This window comes from Ostrea edulis, chromosome 5 (assembly GCF_947568905.1).
Source record: "Ostrea edulis chromosome 5, xbOstEdul1.1, whole genome shotgun sequence".
NCBI lineage: Eukaryota > Metazoa > Mollusca > Bivalvia > Ostreida > Ostreidae > Ostrea > Ostrea edulis.
Window position 1 is genome coordinate 71,916,719 of NC_079168.1, and position 19,294 is coordinate 71,936,012.

Consider the following 19,294-nt stretch of genomic DNA (forward strand, 5'->3'; position numbering starts at 1 on the left):
ACGTCAGGTTATCCTTATTATTGAAATTAGGCGGTTTTAATGCTTCGTACACCCATTTTAACGTCTTATAAGTGCTTGAAATTTTGCTTTTTTTTTAATTCTCTCTCTCTCTCTCTCTCTCTCTCTCTCTCTCTCTCTCTCTGTATCTCTGTTAGTCCGAAATATCTTGCGTTTTCCTGGGTTTTTTTTATGATTTTGATATTTATCGTGCCGTCCCGGTAAATATTAAAATCATTTAAAGGGACTGATTCACGATTTTCCCCAAAATTTTCTTCTTCACTTTCAATGATCAAAATCTACTGCCTGATGTGTTTAAAAGATTTCACATAAAAATTAAAGTGATACGTTATCACAGAAGCTCATTGTAGAGAGTTTATTATTTGTTTTGTAAACATAGATTGCGGTGTGTTATTGTTTACGAAATTTTCAAAAGAAATATATATCGATCTAAGTTTATTATATCTTTCACATTTCAAACATTTTTGGGGTAAAATGTGTCATCTAAAAGTTAAAATTTGGGACTACGCAAAATTAAGATGCTTTATTTTACAAAATCAATATTTTACTTGCTTGTTTGTATACATAAAATGACTCGAGTCTTTGTTTACATAACAAAGATTCAAGGCTAAAATATTGCTTTTATTCTTGTATTTAGAAGGTCCAAATTTTGGATGTCAACATTAAATGAGTTATATTTTTAATGTTTAACATCAAAAATGAAAAATATTTTTATCAAAAATCGTGAACCAGTCCCTTTAAAAAGCCAGGAAAACGTCAGATATTTCGGACTATCTCTTTGTGTGCGCGCGTGTGTGTGGATACCGACATGTTGTCTGATCTTGGCTTTTAACTTCTCCTTTCCATCCACTACTGCTCGTGGGAAACCCATATTCAATACCCTACACTGATGAACTGTAAATAACGTATTGTTTTGAAGTGTTATTACGAAACAATGTATAATAACAAACAAAACGTTTATATCTATCAAAATGAAAAGGACATCAATACTTTATTATTAACACGAGAAAATTTGTCAGACTTGAAAATGACTTTGACAGGAATGTATTGTGTTTTCTGTGCGTTTAGAATATATTCACGAAGAATCTCCCCAAATTTTCTGAGCAAGAGGGTTACACCTTATGTCATGAACTCAAGAACCCTTTTATCATTTTTTTTTTCTATAGGTCACATCGACTAAACAAGTACCGATATTAATTTAAAGAAGAGTGCATTGTATTTATTACATTGTATTGAGTACGTTGTATTGACTCAGTGGTACAGAATAACATTTGTACCGTGATGTTACCAAGGCCATACTCCTGTTCCACGATAATGATCCAATAGACGTCTCCATTGTCCTTAAAATGTCGTCTCGACATATTCTTAATAATCAAATTAACCGTTAAGTTATAAACAGAGTGACACGTGAAGATAAAACTTGACAATGTAAGAGATTAACAAAACAAGGTATTGGGAAACAATACGGGGAACTGGTGAGATGATATCTACCTATAGTCTAATGTCAGCTACAGCTTGTCCAGAACGGGACTTTTTTTTGACGTCTTCAAAAACAACTTTGCTTCCCAATTATTTGTAAGAATATGTTTGTGACAATTTCAAATTATCTCTTGCAAATTATTTGTGACATTTTCAAAACATGTCGGGTGTGACCTGGTCGACAGTTGGTGTTTCCAGGGCCCATGTTTGCTCTACTCTCAATTTTGTAGTATTTATAAGATCTATAAAATTGTTGATCATGTTCGGTATCTTCACCTTTTTTTCGTTCTCAGATAATGCAATTAATGATTTTTAACGTTTCATAAAGAATGTCAGATGACAAAGAATTTGATAAGAAAAAAGTATGAATAATCATATAATTCAGACTAAACACAATAAATGAACGATCATAAGGAATCGATAGAACTCATACAGAAATGAATGTCCCCCAAAACTTTCACCTTTGTGACACATTTAGAGTCTTTTATGTAGAGAATGGTCATTACGACAACAGTGTGTGACAATGTTTTCATTACTGTTAAAATATTTTGAAAAGCTATATCTATATCTATGTAGACACAAATTAAATATTGTATTAATATCGATATGAAATGGTGAGTGTATGTACTTAGTGCTCTGATAATCCGGCAATGTCCTTTTGTACGTGTATCAAATGACTAAAGATCGGATCTTTTGAACTATAATCTGACGGTTCCTACGTCACAGCTGGATATATAAGGAGCTGAAGACTTCAACCACTACCATTTAACTGGAATCTCCCAAACGACTACGTGGTAGTTGCATTATAGTATATTCACAGTTTGTTACATCCTTCTTTACGACCACTGTTGGAATTCAAAATGGTTGCTGCTGCAGAGAAAGCTGTTCATTGCACTGTTGTTGGTGATGGATTTGTGGGAAAGTCGAGTCTTGTTCAGAAGTTTGTGCGTGGACAATTCAACCCGGAATATGTCGCCACGCTAAAGGATGAATACACCGCTAGAGTGTCTACAAATGGAGATGTGTATCGCCTGCATGTCACCGACATTGCTGGAGAGGTAAGAACATTGCACATCTTCATTTCTTTTCGTCATGATTAAGATGATGAGTTTTCGCATGCTCTACACAGTTTACTAGTACTAATGTATATGATTTATATCTTGAATAGCACGAAGACATGTCCTCTCTACCAACACCCGAAATCTTCATCGTCTGCTTCAGCTTAGTGGACAGAGATTCGCTGGATAGCGTCGAAAACTTCTGGATGCCTAAAATTCGCTCCGTGGGAAAATATATCCCTATCGTACTTGTTGGTACCCAGTCAGACATGCGAAATGCAACTGAAAATGGACATATATCGGCTGAACAAGGACGTAAAATAGCTAAAAGTTTGGGAACTGAATACTACCTAGAGTGCTCCGCTAAAACGGATATGAAAATTCGGGAAGTATTTGAAAAGACTGTACATGCCAGAATTCGCCATTGCAAGAAAAAAGTGAACATTATAAAACGCATGTTTAGTCGTTGAAACATTTTATCCACTGCTCCGACAAAGTGGCCCTTGAGTCACTACTGAGTTATATAATAAAATGATAAGAGTACTTCTCGGAGGAATGAACGGTCTTCCGAAATCGACGCTCCTACTGCCGCCAAAACCAAATAAGCTTTCCTTGTGGATTATGAGCTTCCCAATGGCTATAGAAGGAAATGGAATAGAAGTCTAAAACGCCAGCGGTCCAGAAACGTATTTCCCCACTAAATTGTTAAAAGTGGAAGTGGCATCATTGACTGGTTTAACAGAATCAATGAAGAAGATGAAAACCGCTGAAGCACAAGCGACAATGTACGAAAACGCACGAGTGTTTAGCACAAGAACACACGAGTGTTTAGTACAAGCGACAACGTACGAAAACGCACGAGTGTTTAGCACAAGCGACAAAGCATGCCAACACGCGAGTGTTTGATTAACAATGAACTTTGTAAATAAAAACTGTAAATATGTGGATATTTTGGATGTAAACTCCATTGAAATCATTCTATATATCTTTCAAATAAAGTAGTGATTTGATAGTTCATGTTTTGCTTATTAATTGACACCAGTAGCAAATGACATATGTTGAAGTATAACATTGTTTAGTATGCATGTGTTGAAGTATTTAGAAAATGTGTACTTGAAAGCTTGAATTATGGAATAATCTTTAGATATATTTAACGTTATGCATATTTTCCTAACCAATCAATACGAGTGTTAAGGTTATCAAAAAGTACCAGTTATAAAATCTGCCTATTCAATTTCTCGTCGTTAATTAGAATTCCGGAGATCAAATCGTTTTTATACATACGAAACTCATTCAGATTGTAGACATAATGATTCGAATGCATTCAACTGTTAAAGTGATTTACTTAAAATAGTCAATCAAGCTTGTTAACAGATTGTTCAAATGTCAGAAGATTCTACCACGATCTACTTGACGTTGAGAGATGTTGATTGATTTCACAGGATTAAATTCTTCTGTAATTAAATAAATCTTAAAAGTCAATGCTATCACTCTGTAGACGAACAATTATTATTGCATTATTGAAAGATGCAATCTTCGTACATGTTGGAATGTTTATATAACTATAAACAATTGGCTGACACTACAAATTATCATCAAAATTGGACACTGCAAATATATTTATTTTTCATACATGTATATTGACTGCAAAGCTGTAAATTCAGCACTGCATGCACTGTATACAAATTAATAAAATGACAAAAATAAGCATACTAAAATGACCTGCCACTGGGCGTCTTGGGATCGGGTGGATGAGTTGAAGTGCTATTCTTTAAAGAATAGGTTTTTGTTACTAAATAATTCCTCCTAACAATTTCTACATCGATCCTTAAATCAGCTTACACTTATCTATCTGAAATATATTTCAATGAGGATAATTTGGGTGATACGAAGGTCAAGTAGCTTACCACGGGCAAACGGTAAATTTTAAATCATGTTTGACTTATCCTACGGTTTGGAGAGTTTTTCGTTTTTGTTTCTTTAGTTACAATTCTTTGAAGTCACACATCATCAGACGTAACTTTCGGTTGATATCCCTTCTCAGCTAATCTTATTTCGTTTGAATAAGAAACCAGTGCGTTTATACTTGACAGTTCCTGTTTGAAGACATTTTAAGAGAGATTTGTTTTCACTGAAAGATACCATTGTTACATAATTTTAGGAGAATATAATTTTTCAAGCTGTGCAGTTTTTATATTTTAGTTGAGGGGAAAACAAAGCAAACAGGAATTGGAATATTTGTGGTCAAGGGAAATAATAAGCAGTAATGTCAAAGTGGTTTATATACACCTTAAACCGGTTGATATGTACCAGTTACTTTTGACACCGATTCATATATATTTACATTTTCAATATTTTTGCCGTTGATATCGCAACAAATTGCAATGATAGCCATTTCCTTGTGAGTGCGTTGCAGGTGCAAACAATGCGCGTATGGATACAGATAAACATAGTACGTCTATTATAATGGCTAGGAATTCCGACAGAACTGAAAGCAGAATGTAAATATAACAAATAAACTCCCATTTTGAAAAAAATATATGAGAGTGTGAAATGTAACGCTTCACACACCCATACTTTTCATGAAGCGCGCGCTTCTTCACACAGGCATATTTTTCATGAAGCGCGCGCATCTTGAAGTTTGCAAGTGTGAAGCGTCGAAATTCATTTCTTTAAATGTATACTGAGGAAAGTATGATGACATCATGAAACTTTAAAACATTTTTTATTAAAACTATGTATATTTATTTCTAACATTCAGGAGATAGTCTGCTGTCCTCCCTAATATTTATATTTATTAAATGTCCGACTCTCAATCTAATTAAAATTAGCTCTATCACTTGCTCTTGTTTATTGATATGTCGCGCGTATATTTCAATATCAATAAAACGGGAGCAATGATAGATATAATTTTAATTAGATTGGTCCGACTCTCTTTGTATGCATTTTGCCCCCACCTCTATTTTGTGCTTATGAACATATCTATGCATGTATTATTTATACCCTTGGAAATATTTTTTATATAATTACAAAATCAAAGTTATGTATCTCATGTACCATTGTGAATGGTTTGAGCGAATAAATGAAATGAAAATGAAATAACGTTAATCTCGTGGAAAGCGGTTGCGTTTTAGTGAAAACGTGCTGTAGTGTACATACGACTCGACATTTATCTATATAAAAAAATGGATAAATCTAAAGTTATGGAAGGTAAAATTGTTAACCTTTGTCGATTTTGGCTGTAATGGGTTTGATAATATCGTAATGTTCCTTCCTTCTAATCGTTATACAGTTGACAGGTCCTAAAAAATTTGAGGAATCTGAAGGCATTGTGTGCTTTAATTGGATTCGATGAAATTGTGTATACTTTTAGTAATAAACCACCGATGTGTCAATACTAACATTCCACTCAATAGTACAAACACGTGGCTATTTTGAATTACTTAGATTTTCATTTCCATAGTATGACCACGGACTTTTATTTACCCGTTTTTGTAAACGACAACATAGCACTACATTCTGATGAGGTGAGAATTCCTTCTCATCGCTTACTTTATTTGTTCATAAACATTATATATGAAGTGATATTACATGTGTAATTCATCTCGTAATGAAACATGTTTAAGCCCATTTGTTCTCTAGAAACCATATATAACGGCGGGCGTGATAGGTTAACAGGGGATGCTTACTCCTCCAAGGCATTTTATCCTACCCAAGAATCCGTCTTTGTCCTACATTTAATTTTGTAATATTTATGGGAATTATGAGATTAATCACTGTTCGTTATCTTCACTTTTTTCATATGGTACACGAGGACAATAAATAATATACAAACATACATTTCTTATACAAAGTATACAATTAGATTCAGATTATGAAAATAAGATGGAACAGATGAAAGCATAAAAATCATGGAGGACAGGCTAAATCATAATTATATTTCTATGATAAATATACACATAGTGGTTTTCACATGAGATCGGAAAATTGAGGTACATGATCCACAAGTACACAAAATTTGTAACATTTTTCTTTCGTATGTGAGAAAGTGCTCTACCCTTTAATTAATATATTATGAAATTCATCTGCTGTATTTCCCGTGTTACAATGTGTACATTCATTCAGTGGTATGCCTGTCAACCTTCCCAGCTCGACAGGTAACGGGGATTCAGAGTAAGAAATTATATAACTATTTTCACCATTGATGTGTCAGACAGTGTATCTGGGTTTTTTCGATAACCTTTACCTTAGATGACCATTGTGCTTGAATGATCCTTTCGGACATGAACTATTTAAAAGCTTAAATTTCTTTTATAGCTTGTTTACGCTCGTATTAAGTACCAAGTGCATTAAATAATCCAGCCGGCGAGAATTTGAAGAAGAAAAATGTAAGAATTCTATCTTTTTCGATTTTGTTGAAAGAAATTCTTATGAGTTTAAACTATACCGCAAAGCATATACAACTCGTATCTTCTAATAATAGGGGAAATTACCATGGTAAGCGTTTTGCATGATGAAGTGTCAGAAAAGTGATATGAAAAATGTGTCAATTTGCAAAGATATTCAAGTCCTGGTAACCTTGTATTTAATCAGAAGCGATGTTCTAATCCATATCGTTTAGACATTTCGAACACATGTTCTCCTCTGCAACGAACTTATAAATTTGGAGAGCTTCAAAAAGGTCTTTTGGCAAAAACACTTTGCTCTCTAAACATGCCATGGAAATCGTGCATATCTCGGTGAAATCATGGATTTCAGCCTCATTTTAAAGAACTTGAACTGCTGGTTCATTACAATTATATTTCCTCTAGATCTCCACGTTTGGTACATTACAATTATATTTCCTCCAGATCTCCACGTTTGGTACATTTTTTGCCCTGACATTAAAGATTTCCTTGCAATCTGAGCAAAGGAAATAAATTGTTGTCGACGCAAATTAATTCGGAGATCTGACAGACGCAGGATGACCCATAGTGGTAGTAACGTAAGGTTGACAATTGAACATATTAAATTTGCATTTATAATAACTTAAATAATCACTATCGTCAGGAATGTGATAAATATCGGCTTAACCCAGACATTATGGCGATTGCGCTTATTGTCATAGACGTTACATTCGTGATGCGGTAAACTTGAAAACTGAACAGCTTCAAGTTCCTTGTTCTCTTCTACGTTGCATAACATTGCTATTCTGTCCGTTTTCTGGTTGTTATTTTACATTTACACAACGATGTTTCAAGAATATTTCGTCAGACACCATGAAACTGAAAGAAGACCCATGAATTTTTTTTTTAATTTACAATGCTTCTTAAAATGATGATAGGAACCCATAAGCCATTTTCCTAATGATAAATCCGAATCTTCATTGTCTTGCTTTAAATTCCTTCTCCAAACCAGTTCTGTTTTTCTGCATATCTTTATGTAAATCATCTGTTTTTAAAACTCTTTAAAATAATAATAATAAAAAAAACAGCTCAAACGATAAAGTACAAAAAATAGTTATGACCAAATCGAATGTTGTAAATAGTATTGCCCTCACAACGTTCAGCTATATTTAGACAGTAATATTTGTAAATAGTATTGTCCTCACAACGCTCAGCTATAGACAATGATATGTGTAAATAGAAAATGAGTAATGACACAAGTGGTACTAAACACCTTTTGGACTTTGTTTCTGAACCATTGAGATGTGCTTCATTGCATTCCACTAAGAAATACCTTTATTTATAGAGCATGATGCCAGTCAACTCAGCATATTTCATTTGCGCCAAATATAGCACCATTTGCCACACCGATGAACAGATTACGTCCGTTTCTTTTTATAGTAATTAAAATGCACAATGGTTTCTATTTAGGGACAACTTATTATTCAACTCCTCATCTGAAAATCTGCAATGATGTCATCATCCCTTAATAAGCATAAAACAGGTAAGTTTTGCTATTATCTCTCCCTCCAGTCGTTCAAAATATATAGATTTATGTTATTATTTGCCACATTATATTGCTCTAATGAGCTGAACTTTTTTATGAATATCAAAGACACATAGAACGCCTGCTTTCAAAAGAAATCTTTATTTAGTTACATCAGACATGAATCCGTTCGACAACATGCTATAAGAATGTCATTTAGTAACATTACAATGACTTTTGCAAATAAAAGAACAGTTTTAACGCTTGTTCTCTCTCACACTTCTTATCACTGTTTGGAAGACTTCAATTCAGGTCTTTGCTGGTGTCCTGCACAGACGCAGAAGCAAGAAGTAGGGATGAGAGAAATGCGACGGGGTGTTCTGTTTACTCCCACAACGATGAACAACATCATTGATTTGGTTTTCCAAGAACATTTCTTAGAACGTAAGAACAGTGGTACACGGACCACTAAATATCAAACGTGAAAGCCACCTCTTCATCGTCCTAGAACACGTTTTAGGATGTTGGCCTTCCTCTTTTTGTATCTGATGCTCGCCATTAAGGCGCTCTGGAAGGCTTCCAGCACTCCGGAGCCAGACTTGGAAGAACATTCCACGTAGGCATCAGCTCTCATCGACTTCGCCAAAGCCAGGCCATCGGATGTAGTAATATGTCCAGTTTGACCAGTTTGTCTCAAATCAGACTGTGTTCCTACAAGGACGATTGGGGTATGCTTCCCGATTGTCCGGAGTTTGGGATTCCAAAAATTAAGGACGCCGTCCATTGAGTCATCATCAACAAGGCTGAAGCAAACAATGTAGATGTCTGGCGTTGCTAATGAAGACAAGTCCTCATGCTGCAAAATTTAAAAAAAAAAACGTAAATACTCTTGAATTGAAATTTTAAATCTAAATATTAGATTTAGTTAGTTGATATAATCAGTCTTAATGGACACTTGAGTGTGGTCAGCTTACCTCCCCAGCAATATCTGAGACATTCAGGGTATATGCATCCCCATTAGCGGACAGTTTGGTAACGTAATCGTCCTTGAGGGTGGCCACATACTCCTGGTGAAACTTTCCACTGATCAGTCTTTTAACTAAACTTGACTTTCCAACTAAACCATCTCCAACAACCGTACACTGAACAGATTTCTGCATTGCAACGACCATTATAAATTCCTTAATTATTGTGGGTTGTGTATTAAAGGAATAGAGCGAGCGATGAACTGGTAAATCGCCTCGCCTCTCCTGTCTTATATAGTTTTCACAGAAGTGACGTAGACCTTGATTTATTTCCTTGTTATCTAGACCATGACCATTATTTTGATAGCATATCAAAACACTCCAGTTTTACGTTGAGTCATCTTACACCGAAAAACATCCCAGGATTGATTGAACTTTCAGTCTTGACCTTTCTGCAGGCTATTAAATATTAAATACGCAACCATGGACATTAAATCTGCAAATATCCAAGGCAGACGACCTTAGGACACCTGAAAAGGGATTTGTCCTAATGTTTGCAACAAATATAGAAAAAGTGTTCCAAACAGAACTGCTTTTATTCGGGTATTTAAATTTTACTTATATAAAACAATATTTGGACACCCAAGGGGTCTCGAACATGATGATTAAGTGAACGTAAGTTGTTTAATAAAGTTTCAAGTTTAATCCATATCAAGTGTTTTAAAGACTAGTTTTTAACAAAGGGTTAGAGTTATGAAACTGGCATCGTATGCAGTTGACCTAGAACTGGCTAAAGAAGTTTAAGGTTAGAGATTAAAAAAGGCACCATATCTATTTTTTGCATTATAGACACAGCTGTTGGCCTACTTATGAAAAATCATAATTCCTAATAACCATTTACAATTTTATAATAGAACAAGACAATAGATGGGGAGATTGGTGACATTATTTCTACTTTAGTCATCTAAAGATTTCTAATTCATAGCTGTAAAATACATAGATGGTAGAAAAATCTACACTCAGAGAAAGTATAAGGCAAATAAACACTATTCAAAACCGCAATACGCACATACTCTTCTTTCTTTGGGTATAGAGGTATAAATATTCAATGTGTAGGTGCAAAACACTTAGAGGTCCTGCAGTGTAAAACGTAGTAAGATTTGATGATTTTTAACTGTGAAAGGGGTATATCATGGTAAACAGCTAAAATTTCAATAGTTTATCTTACTTGTTAATTGGTGATTAATATGGGACTTTAAAAACTTCGCAGAATCGGTTATTAGATAAATGAATAAATTAACTGACATACACATGAAGACTGCGATAGTGATAAACACCAACACCCCATCCTGTTTGACGAACAGCTGGTTACGTAATGACATAGGTGTTATTAAGATGCTCATTACCATGACCAAACCATTATCTCTTTATGAAGGCAACATATTGTAAATCTTGTTTTTCTGTTTAGCTTTACTTTCCATGTCGATGCTCTTGCACAATCAGCTTGTTGATTCCGTTTATCATTGAAACAAACTGCTGATGTCACAGTAACCTGCACTTGGTCGTTTGCCATCTTGGTTTCTGTGTATAAACTATAAAACATAAAAACAGGTTTAATTTTATATTTATTGTACAATTTTAACTCTCAAAATAAAGTTAAAAAGACATTAACTCCAACATTACAATATATTTACTTGAATATGAAATCATCGTATGCACGTATTTGCAGTCCTACATGTGCTCCGTATGTTAATAAATATAATTAACAAGTGATGAACTTAGATGTCTTACCACATTAGAATTGCGAATGACCGAATTTACATACGTTTATGATACATGCAAAAAAATGTCAAAATTGTCGCCGAACTGTCGCGGTGTTTTAGGCTCTCTGTTCGGATACCAATACCACGTGCAGACGACTTCAACTGTCAAAGACGACACAAAAAGGGGGGATACAAAATTTTCTACTTGACAATAATTCTTGAAATATAAAGCCAGGGCCGTAAATTACATGGAGGCGGAGGAGGCAGCTGCCTCCTCCAACTTTTGAGCCAAAAAAAAATTAAAATTTAAAGTTCATTAGAATTTATGTTGTTTCCAATAACTAAGAACATGATACCTCCCTTAAAAAGCATTCCAAATCTTTCTTTTAGAATGAGTTAGTCAAGTAACATCTTAGAAGGCCCTAGAATCAAGGATTTTGCACGAAACATGTTCAGTGTGCACAAAATGTGACCCCCGCCTAATTTCCTGCCTCCTCCAAATTGAAGGTTAATTTACGGCCCTGAAAGCGTTTTGAATAAAATCTTTTTGTCAAAGAAATAAATCGCGTTGCTACACGCACGTGTTTAATAAGCTTGAATGCACATACATGCAATGTAAAGGTGTCTCACTGTTACATAATTAACAATATATTTAAAGAGTTTTTCTTTTTCATTGCAATATTTCAATATGTTTTATGGGTTAAGCGAGTGCTAAAGAAGATTTTTGCCAATTTCCAAAATTTGTCCCTTTTTGCAAACAATATTGCAAATGATTCAGTGCCAGTGATGAAATACAAAAATGGGGGAAGCAGAAGTGCTTACGCATAAAGCAATTAGAATTTATGATTTTGAGACATTAGAGTTCATTTGAATTTATAAATCTGATTTTTAATCATTGATAAAAACAAAAGAGAACATTGAAATAAAGCTTTGCCTCGTGACCTTGGGGTTCACTGGTAGACAATGTGCCTACTGATGTTTGCGTAAGAGTTCTGTGTCATAGCTAATCTTATTCTAAAATAAAAAGTAAACGACCAAGGTACCATTTCCCAGTTTGATTATAAATGCACGTTGTTCCGGTTTTACCAGAAATAGAACTTGATCAACAAGAAGACAACGGGACATTCAGTGGGCACTTTGTGGCGAAATATACGTGGGTGCGCCTTACTCACTCACGGTACAACAGGGGTTGTTTTAGTGTCCACCTCTCATTTTCATATTGATGACTTCGATGATATTTGCGATGAAGCTTAATGATCTCTTTTCTATGTTTTATATACATGTAGCATGGATGTTTTATCCGTAACCAGTTTTTAATTACATTTCATAATTTTTACATGATATTCATGAATCGATTTCGTTTGATTCATACGAAGTTTTGGCATTTTCTACTTTAAAATTGACAAAGGTCATTGTCCAGAAAATCCTTACCCAACTCAAGAGGTCATCTTCCTCTGTTTAGTTAGCCGTGCTTGACAAGCCATCAATAATACAAATAAAACTCCTAAAATGTCCACCTCCAAACACATTTACGTCAAATATAAAAAAAAAATTCCCGAACTATAATTACATAGCTACAGTATATGAAAGTTGGAACTCAATATGCGTTTAAGGACTACAAGTCTCTGGTGTGTTGTTATTTTATCATTCTAACATTAATTGTACACATTAATTGCACACTACTAATCGTTAAACGACATCCCAGTGAGAGAGAATCTCAGAATAAATTTAAATGAAAATAATATCAAGCCATCTACGTAATATTCCAATCATGAAGATTTCACTGCGTATTGGTACAAAATATTTCACATTCACGTCTTGTTCACCATCCCAACATCAAGCCACGATACTGACTACAGAGCACGAACCCTCTCTCTGTCAGTGCAGTATTAGTAGGAGGAAGTTCGAATATAACACCATCAGCTGACTGCAGTATTCAAAAGGAGGATTTGTGATTAACATAGGTGTCAATTTGTTTAAAGTTTCTCGTCACATTTAACTTACTGTGAGTGATTTCTAAAGGGGACCTAGATACCCTGTTTTCCGTTTCAGGTTGTGATTTTTACCTTCGTATTGTGACACCCGTGATGACTTTGCATTACTATTGTAATGTTGTTTTCGATCGAAGAGTAAAAGGGTTAGAAATCTGGATGCATTATTAAACAATTTAATTCTGTCCTTAATCTAGGATTTTCGGTGGTAAAACCCTGAAATAGCTGAGCGGATTGATGAAACTATATTTAACCTGAAACCATCGGTCATTTAACCTGCTCACTGAATCCCTTATGTAACCATGCCGCTGGGCATGCTATACCTTTACTTCCAGTATTTGTCCTGCACATAAAGGAAGAAAGTAATCCTCTTCATTTCAAGGAATGGCATCTCAACTTAATATCATACACTGTAGTTGCAATAAAAGTTAACATTATAGGTAGATTTTCTTGCTTCACCATAAGGTCTAAGACTATACATGTATATGGTCATTCTTGCAATTTCTTTTGCGATTCATTCATTGTCATAATGATCTGTGAATGAGAAAAGTAAGCACAATTGTTGCAATAACATGAATTTTATTCATAAGATGACGCTTGTTTTTCCACAGTTTTAACATGCATTGAGATATTTGACATTGATATTCACATACTGCATAAGTAAACAAAAACCTCTATGTTAAATTTAATTGTATGTAATTCAACGTAAAGAGGCGATATTTATGATCTCAAACGTCTCCATGCCCGTAGTGATGTTTCCTGCTTAAATATGTGGGATCAACTTCTGTTCCACGCTGCACGCGAGGGTTGGCAGTGATAAGCTTGGGGAAATTCTGACAACGAGAGGAGGATTGTCCTGAGCATCTCACCCTAGCCAAGGGTATATTGAATCCCAGAATTCACCGATGACGAAATAATTGCATGAATATTCGTCACTTTTAATATCAATCTGAACACAGATGAAGAATGGCACACGGACCATACGTCCAAATTTTTTGCATCAGTTCATCTTCCAAGCACGCGTTTGAAGAGACTTGATTTTCTTCTGCTGCACGTGTTGCTGGCCAGAATCACGCTGTAGAATGCTACATCTATCCCAGTGTTGTCTTTCGCTGAGCATTCCACGTATGCTGCTGCACAAATCGATTGAGCCGATGAAAGCCCCTCCTCAGTAGAAATATGACATTTCTTGTGGGCTCGTCGCTTGTCTAACTGAGTCCCGATGAGGACAATAGGTGTGTGTTTGCTTTGAGAACGTATCCTGGGAACCCAGAAGTTGAGCACGCTCTCCATGGAGTCTTTGTCCACGAGACTGAAGCAGACGATATAAACATCCGGAACATCAAGGGAAGCCAAGTCTTCGTGCTGTAAAGTAGAAAGAGGAAATATGAAGTTTTTGAATGCAACAGATATTAGGTATAATTTTAAGTGCAAATGCCTCGTTCAATACATGTATAAAAGTAAGAGAACTTACCTCTCCTGCAATATCGGTGATGTTCATGTTTAGGTTATCTCCATTAAGGTTGCATTTTGTAGTGTAATCATCCTGAAGAGTGGCCACATACTCATTAGTAAAGTCTCCACCAAGAAATCGCTCCACAAGACAAGACTTTCCAACCAAACCATCACCAACCACAGTGCAGTGAAAGCTTTTGGTAATAGACACCACCATCTTTGTAAAGTTTAGCTACTTCTTCACACCGGGAGAGAGAGAGTTGAAAATGTGTGCAAGCTTAGTCACGTCGCCTTTTATAATGCTGATGGGCGTTTGACGTAAGCACTTTATTTCCTGGTCACCTAGACCGTGAAATGTAGTCTTATGAGCATGTCAAGTGAATTAATGAATTAAAACAGAACGCTGTCACCATGTTAATATATAACAACTGGATCAAATTAGTGCTGGATCATTATCATCTATTTATCCCAGAGTACTGTACATCTGATCATGTAATACCCATCCCTCATTTGTAAATCACGTACAGATGTAGGAAAATACATGATAAATTTGCACCGTAAAAAGCATGTATTGAACTATATAACTAATGAATATGACATTTAATCCAGAAGTGTTTCATCAATATAAAATAATTATTTTCTTAAATTAATGAATGACAAGGGTAAAGAAGATTAGCGTGAGAATTACAAGCCAGTTTCAATACTTATGATCTCGTTCCCAAGATAGCAATTAGATTACTTTTTACCACATTTAACCCCTGTCGTGTAGAATGATTTTTCATCGTTTATACCCATTCGATAAATTCGATGATTAAAGCGCAGTCAGTGCATTAACTTTTGCGGATGATTTGGCATGTCGAAAACTTCCCTTTTTGAAATTTTGTAATTTTCAGAAAATTCTAAATTTAATAATTCATATGAATCAAGGTTTCTAAGTAACAATAAATTATCACTTTAATTGTAAATTTAATGAATTAAGACAATATTAACTTCAATGTATCCATTAATTAGAAAAGTTAGGGAAATTAATTCAAAAGAAATAAAAGCAAGAAGTTTTTATATTTTAATTTTCTGCCATTTAGACTTTTTTCAGAGCATTTGATAAATCATAGTTAAGTTAGGAGACGCCAGATGACAAATGTTGACTGACATAGAAAACCTGTCTCCCTCTAGTACTGGGGATTTATCACGTGAATACTCTCCGAGTAAAGCCAGGAACAAATTTGTCACCATTATTCCTGCTCCACAGAATAGCACGGAACAGATGAGTGGTATTGATCGATGATTTGTATACATCAAACATCGCCTCATGTTCGTGATATATTTTTATGATCAATTGTTTAGACTTCGTGTCCATTTTTTAATTATGATTTTCACCCACTCATGTTATTGTCAATAACGGATTTGACTAAAAAACAATGACTGTCGTGACTAATGACATTTAGATTATCCATAGATTAACAATTACTGTACAGATGAAGAGTGTTACAAAAAATACTACTTCTAATAATCTTAAACATGCATAGATGGTCTTCTTTTACGTGATCTAGGTCGCTCATTACTCTTACGTTACGGCTCTTCAGATCTCGACCTATCCACTTATTTGACAACCTCTTGCACTAAACATCTGCTAGAGGAAAAGCAAAAGCATCCCAGATTAATTACAACTTGACAAGATACATATGACCTGCATCTAATTTACATACTATGTTTGTCACGGTTTGTGAGGTAAACAGCCTATAATGATCTTGTTCAGGGAATACGACATGCAATACATACAAATATTATGCAACGATATAATTTCTTATGTCGAGCGGCGCTTTCTTTGACGTGCCAGTCAACCTTCATAAATTACTTTTTTTATTTCGGTGTCTTGGGATCAATAAGTATTTTTATCCTTTTTAAAGTGATTGAATTTATATGTGGGTGAAACATGAAACATAATCTTCTCATAGCAATTACAGAGAATATGATAGTCTCTACTGGGTGTTCTTGTTTGTGTAGATGATATGATATTTGAAAGATCGTCATTTTGTGAGTTCTTGTAGATGAAAGGCGAAGATAACGAACAGTGATCAATCTCATAACTCCTATAAGCAATACAAAATAGAAAGTTGGGCAAACACGGATCCCTGGATATACCAGAGGTGGGATCAGGTGCCTAGGAGGAGTAAACATCCCCTGCCGACCGGTCACACGCACTGTGAGCCCTTTATCTTGATAAGGTAAACGGAGTTATCTGTAGTCAAATTCAGTGTGTCAAGAACGGCCTAACAATCGACCTGAAACACTTCAGACAGCATTTGACCCAATGATAGGTTGTATTGGCAAACTAGATCGTTATAACTACCATAGAAATTGCGAAATGCTGATTTTAAACGAGACTGTTGGACCCCTGCACCATCAACTTGTTTGTCAGTATACCCTGTTTCGATTTAAAAACTGACCATACACAGAACAAGCTCTTGCGTATTGAATCAGTTGAGAGATGTAAACACAATATGCAGGTGATAATGGAACATTGCTACATAAATATGGGAAGTTGACGATGGAGAAGTTGAAATCCTCGAATATGGTGTTTATATCTCTCAACTGATTCGATACGCAAGAGCTTGTTCTGCGTATGATCAGTTTTTAAATGTGAATTGTAGTCTGATTAGGACTGCAGATTTTGTCAGCTACATGTAAACTGTAGTGTGACTAGGATTTAAGATTTTGTGAAATTGTGACGTAATTTCGGCATTTATTTTTAGCTTAAGGTAGAGACCGATAGCAACCACGTGATCAGTAAAAATCGTGTATTTTCACGTGAAATTATTTTTCGGAATTCCGTACATCGCCATAGAGTAGTTGAAAAACAAAAAGGGGTTCCGAAAGTACAAGTTGTTGCTGTGACTGAATCGATGATTGAGAGGGTCGTCTCGACGATAGATATAGAAATTTGGCCATAGTTTAGATTAGGAATACGTCAATGTAATAATAGTGGACTAAATGTTTCGTCCGTGCAGAATGGCACTTTTTACCTCACGAAACTCACCACCATGAATAGCTGCGCTACGTAAACAAAGTTGTTGATGTAGCGTGATCGTGATGTCCGAGTGCTGCGAGTTTCAATACTGTTTATGTAGTCATTGAGAGTTTAAACAAAGTTTCTTATGAGAAGAGGAATTCGATGGATGCATTCAACGTGGACAACGAAATCATAATTTCGTTTGGTAAGTGAAAAAAATGGCAAATTGAATTTGTATTCAACCCACTTTTCCTCTGCTATTTCACAACGCGATTTTATAATAACATAGATTATAAACGCACAATTTGGAGCTGTTTCATTTTTTGTGCATTTATGTATTCCATATGTGCCCAAAATATAACTCCTACATGTGCATGTAATTGTAAATGGATGTCATGTATATGCCAGATTTGGAAAAAAAAATAGGGCTCTCACAAGTTTTTTTTGGGGGGGGGGGGGGGGGGGAGTGTTGCACTAAAATTCTATTTGGTATAAATGATAGTACTTATAGTATCTTGAAATTTCATTGACCTAAGAGATATTTCAAATCTGGGTTTCATATTTCATGCAAGCATGTAGGTCTACAAAACTTTATTTAAAATATTTGTAAAATCACAAGCCCCCCTCATAGGCAAATAAATGTATTGTATGAAAATAACATATGTATGTCCTTCTCTTGACCCACACTTTGATATTATTAGAATGAACTGGCAGTTTATGAAAACATATCTGTCACCTCATATTGTAATATGATAATTATGATGTTTATTCACCTCATTAAGGACCCGGGGGTGGGAGGGTATGTACAGTTTAAATAGAAGGTAACTATAACAATATGAAATAAATAACAATCATGCAGATGTACTACTACTGCAAGAGTTCACATTACATATGTAATACTGATTTCAGACAAGATTTTAAAAATTAACATAATAAAATACATGTTATGTGTGTAATTTTCAATATATCAGCATTTTAAAGTTCACTAAACATGCATTGAGACACACAATTTTAAAATTGACATTGTCTGACACAGTATAATTAATGATTAATACTGACTGTGCAAATATTAATTATGATGATTTTTTTCTAAGCATCATCCTAAGGACCAGTGCAAGTTGAAATGGGCTTCCAGCCAACAACTTCAACAGCAATTTGCCATGAAAATCAGCAAGAAAGGTACAATATTTTCTATCTTAGTAAGATAGAATTTTTCATTTTAACACCAGACATTTATAAAGACAATTCTTAGTATATTAGATATTCATCTCTTTTTCAATATTTGAATATACAGAATATATTTTTTATAACAGGTACTTCATTTACATTGATGATGTCATATCCCCTGGACCCCACAACTTTACAGGTTACAGAGAAAATTCAAGAACTTCTGCAAAATGTGGGACTTGGATAGAATCAATAATGTATTTGTGAGCCCAGAGCAATGGATATATTGTGCAACATACTAAAGTGTGAATTTAATGGAAAACAAGTACATGTACTCATGTATTACATGTCTTTTTTAAAGACAATAATATTGTATAAATATAGAGGAAGTGTCATTGTTGATTATTCTAAGTTTTTGATATATCAAAATCAGTAAACATTTCTAAATGAAAATAAAATACCAATTTTATAACTTTAA

The 19,294-nt window shown here is 34.7% G+C and overlaps 3 protein-coding genes and 1 long non-coding RNA gene across 5 annotated transcripts; 2 read left to right on the forward strand and 2 right to left on the reverse strand.

The window, feature by feature from the left end:
* Positions 1-114: 114 nt before the first annotated feature.
* Positions 115-3,567, forward strand: LOC125650939 (rho-related GTP-binding protein RhoQ-like). The gene is made up of 2 exons (XM_048879513.2): positions 115-2,555; positions 2,666-3,567. The coding sequence occupies exons 1-2, from the start codon at positions 2,358-2,360 to the stop codon at positions 3,023-3,025; spliced, it is 558 nt and encodes a 185-aa protein (XP_048735470.2). The 5' UTR covers positions 115-2,357; the 3' UTR covers positions 3,026-3,567.
* A 5,044-nt stretch (positions 3,568-8,611) lies between these two features.
* On the reverse strand, positions 8,612-9,637 carry LOC125652760 (cdc42 homolog). Its single transcript, XM_048882148.2, has 2 exons — positions 9,440-9,637; positions 8,612-9,321 (listed from the first exon to the last, which is right to left on the reverse strand). The coding sequence occupies exons 1-2, from the start codon at positions 9,635-9,637 to the stop codon at positions 8,962-8,964; spliced, it is 558 nt and encodes a 185-aa protein (XP_048738105.2). The 3' UTR covers positions 8,612-8,961.
* LOC125650546 (ras-related C3 botulinum toxin substrate 3-like) lies at positions 8,612-14,975 on the reverse strand. Its single transcript, XM_048878917.2, has 4 exons — positions 14,659-14,975; positions 12,625-14,549; positions 11,256-11,355; positions 8,612-11,022 (listed from the first exon to the last, which is right to left on the reverse strand). The coding sequence occupies exons 1-2, from the start codon at positions 14,854-14,856 to the stop codon at positions 14,190-14,192; spliced, it is 558 nt and encodes a 185-aa protein (XP_048734874.2). The 5' UTR covers positions 14,857-14,975; the 3' UTR covers positions 8,612-11,022; positions 11,256-11,355; positions 12,625-14,189.
* Positions 14,976-17,397: 2,422 nt separating this feature from the next.
* LOC130054748 (uncharacterized) lies at positions 17,398-19,294 on the forward strand. Of its 2 annotated transcripts, XR_008803058.1 has the most exons (3): positions 17,398-17,854; positions 18,744-18,828; positions 18,963-19,294. It is a non-coding gene; the product is annotated as an uncharacterized LOC130054748 (long non-coding RNA). The 2 variants fall into 2 exon arrangements; XR_008803059.1 differs by lacking the exon at positions 17,398-17,854 and having other exon boundaries at positions 18,555-18,828.

What these genes read in the sequence shown, in the direction of transcription:
- LOC125652760 (XM_048882148.2), bottom strand. Translation starts at nt 9,637, where the DNA reads ATGGTCGTTGCAATGCAGAAATCTGTTCAGTGTACGGTTGTTGGAGAT. An exon ending in TCTCAGATATTGCTGGGGAG is followed by an intron (nt 9,322 to 9,439) that starts GTAAGCTGACCA and finishes TAAATTTTGCAG; the next exon opens with CATGAGGACTTGTCTTCATT.
- LOC125650546 (XM_048878917.2), bottom strand. Translation starts at nt 14,856, where the DNA reads ATGGTGGTGTCTATTACCAAAAGCTTTCACTGCACTGTGGTTGGTGAT. An exon ending in TCACCGATATTGCAGGAGAG is followed by an intron (nt 14,550 to 14,658) that starts GTAAGTTCTCTT and finishes TCTACTTTACAG; the next exon opens with CACGAAGACTTGGCTTCCCT.
- LOC125650939 (XM_048879513.2), top strand. Translation starts at nt 2,358, where the DNA reads ATGGTTGCTGCTGCAGAGAAAGCTGTTCATTGCACTGTTGTTGGTGAT. An exon ending in TCACCGACATTGCTGGAGAG is followed by an intron (nt 2,556 to 2,665) that starts GTAAGAACATTG and finishes TATCTTGAATAG; the next exon opens with CACGAAGACATGTCCTCTCT.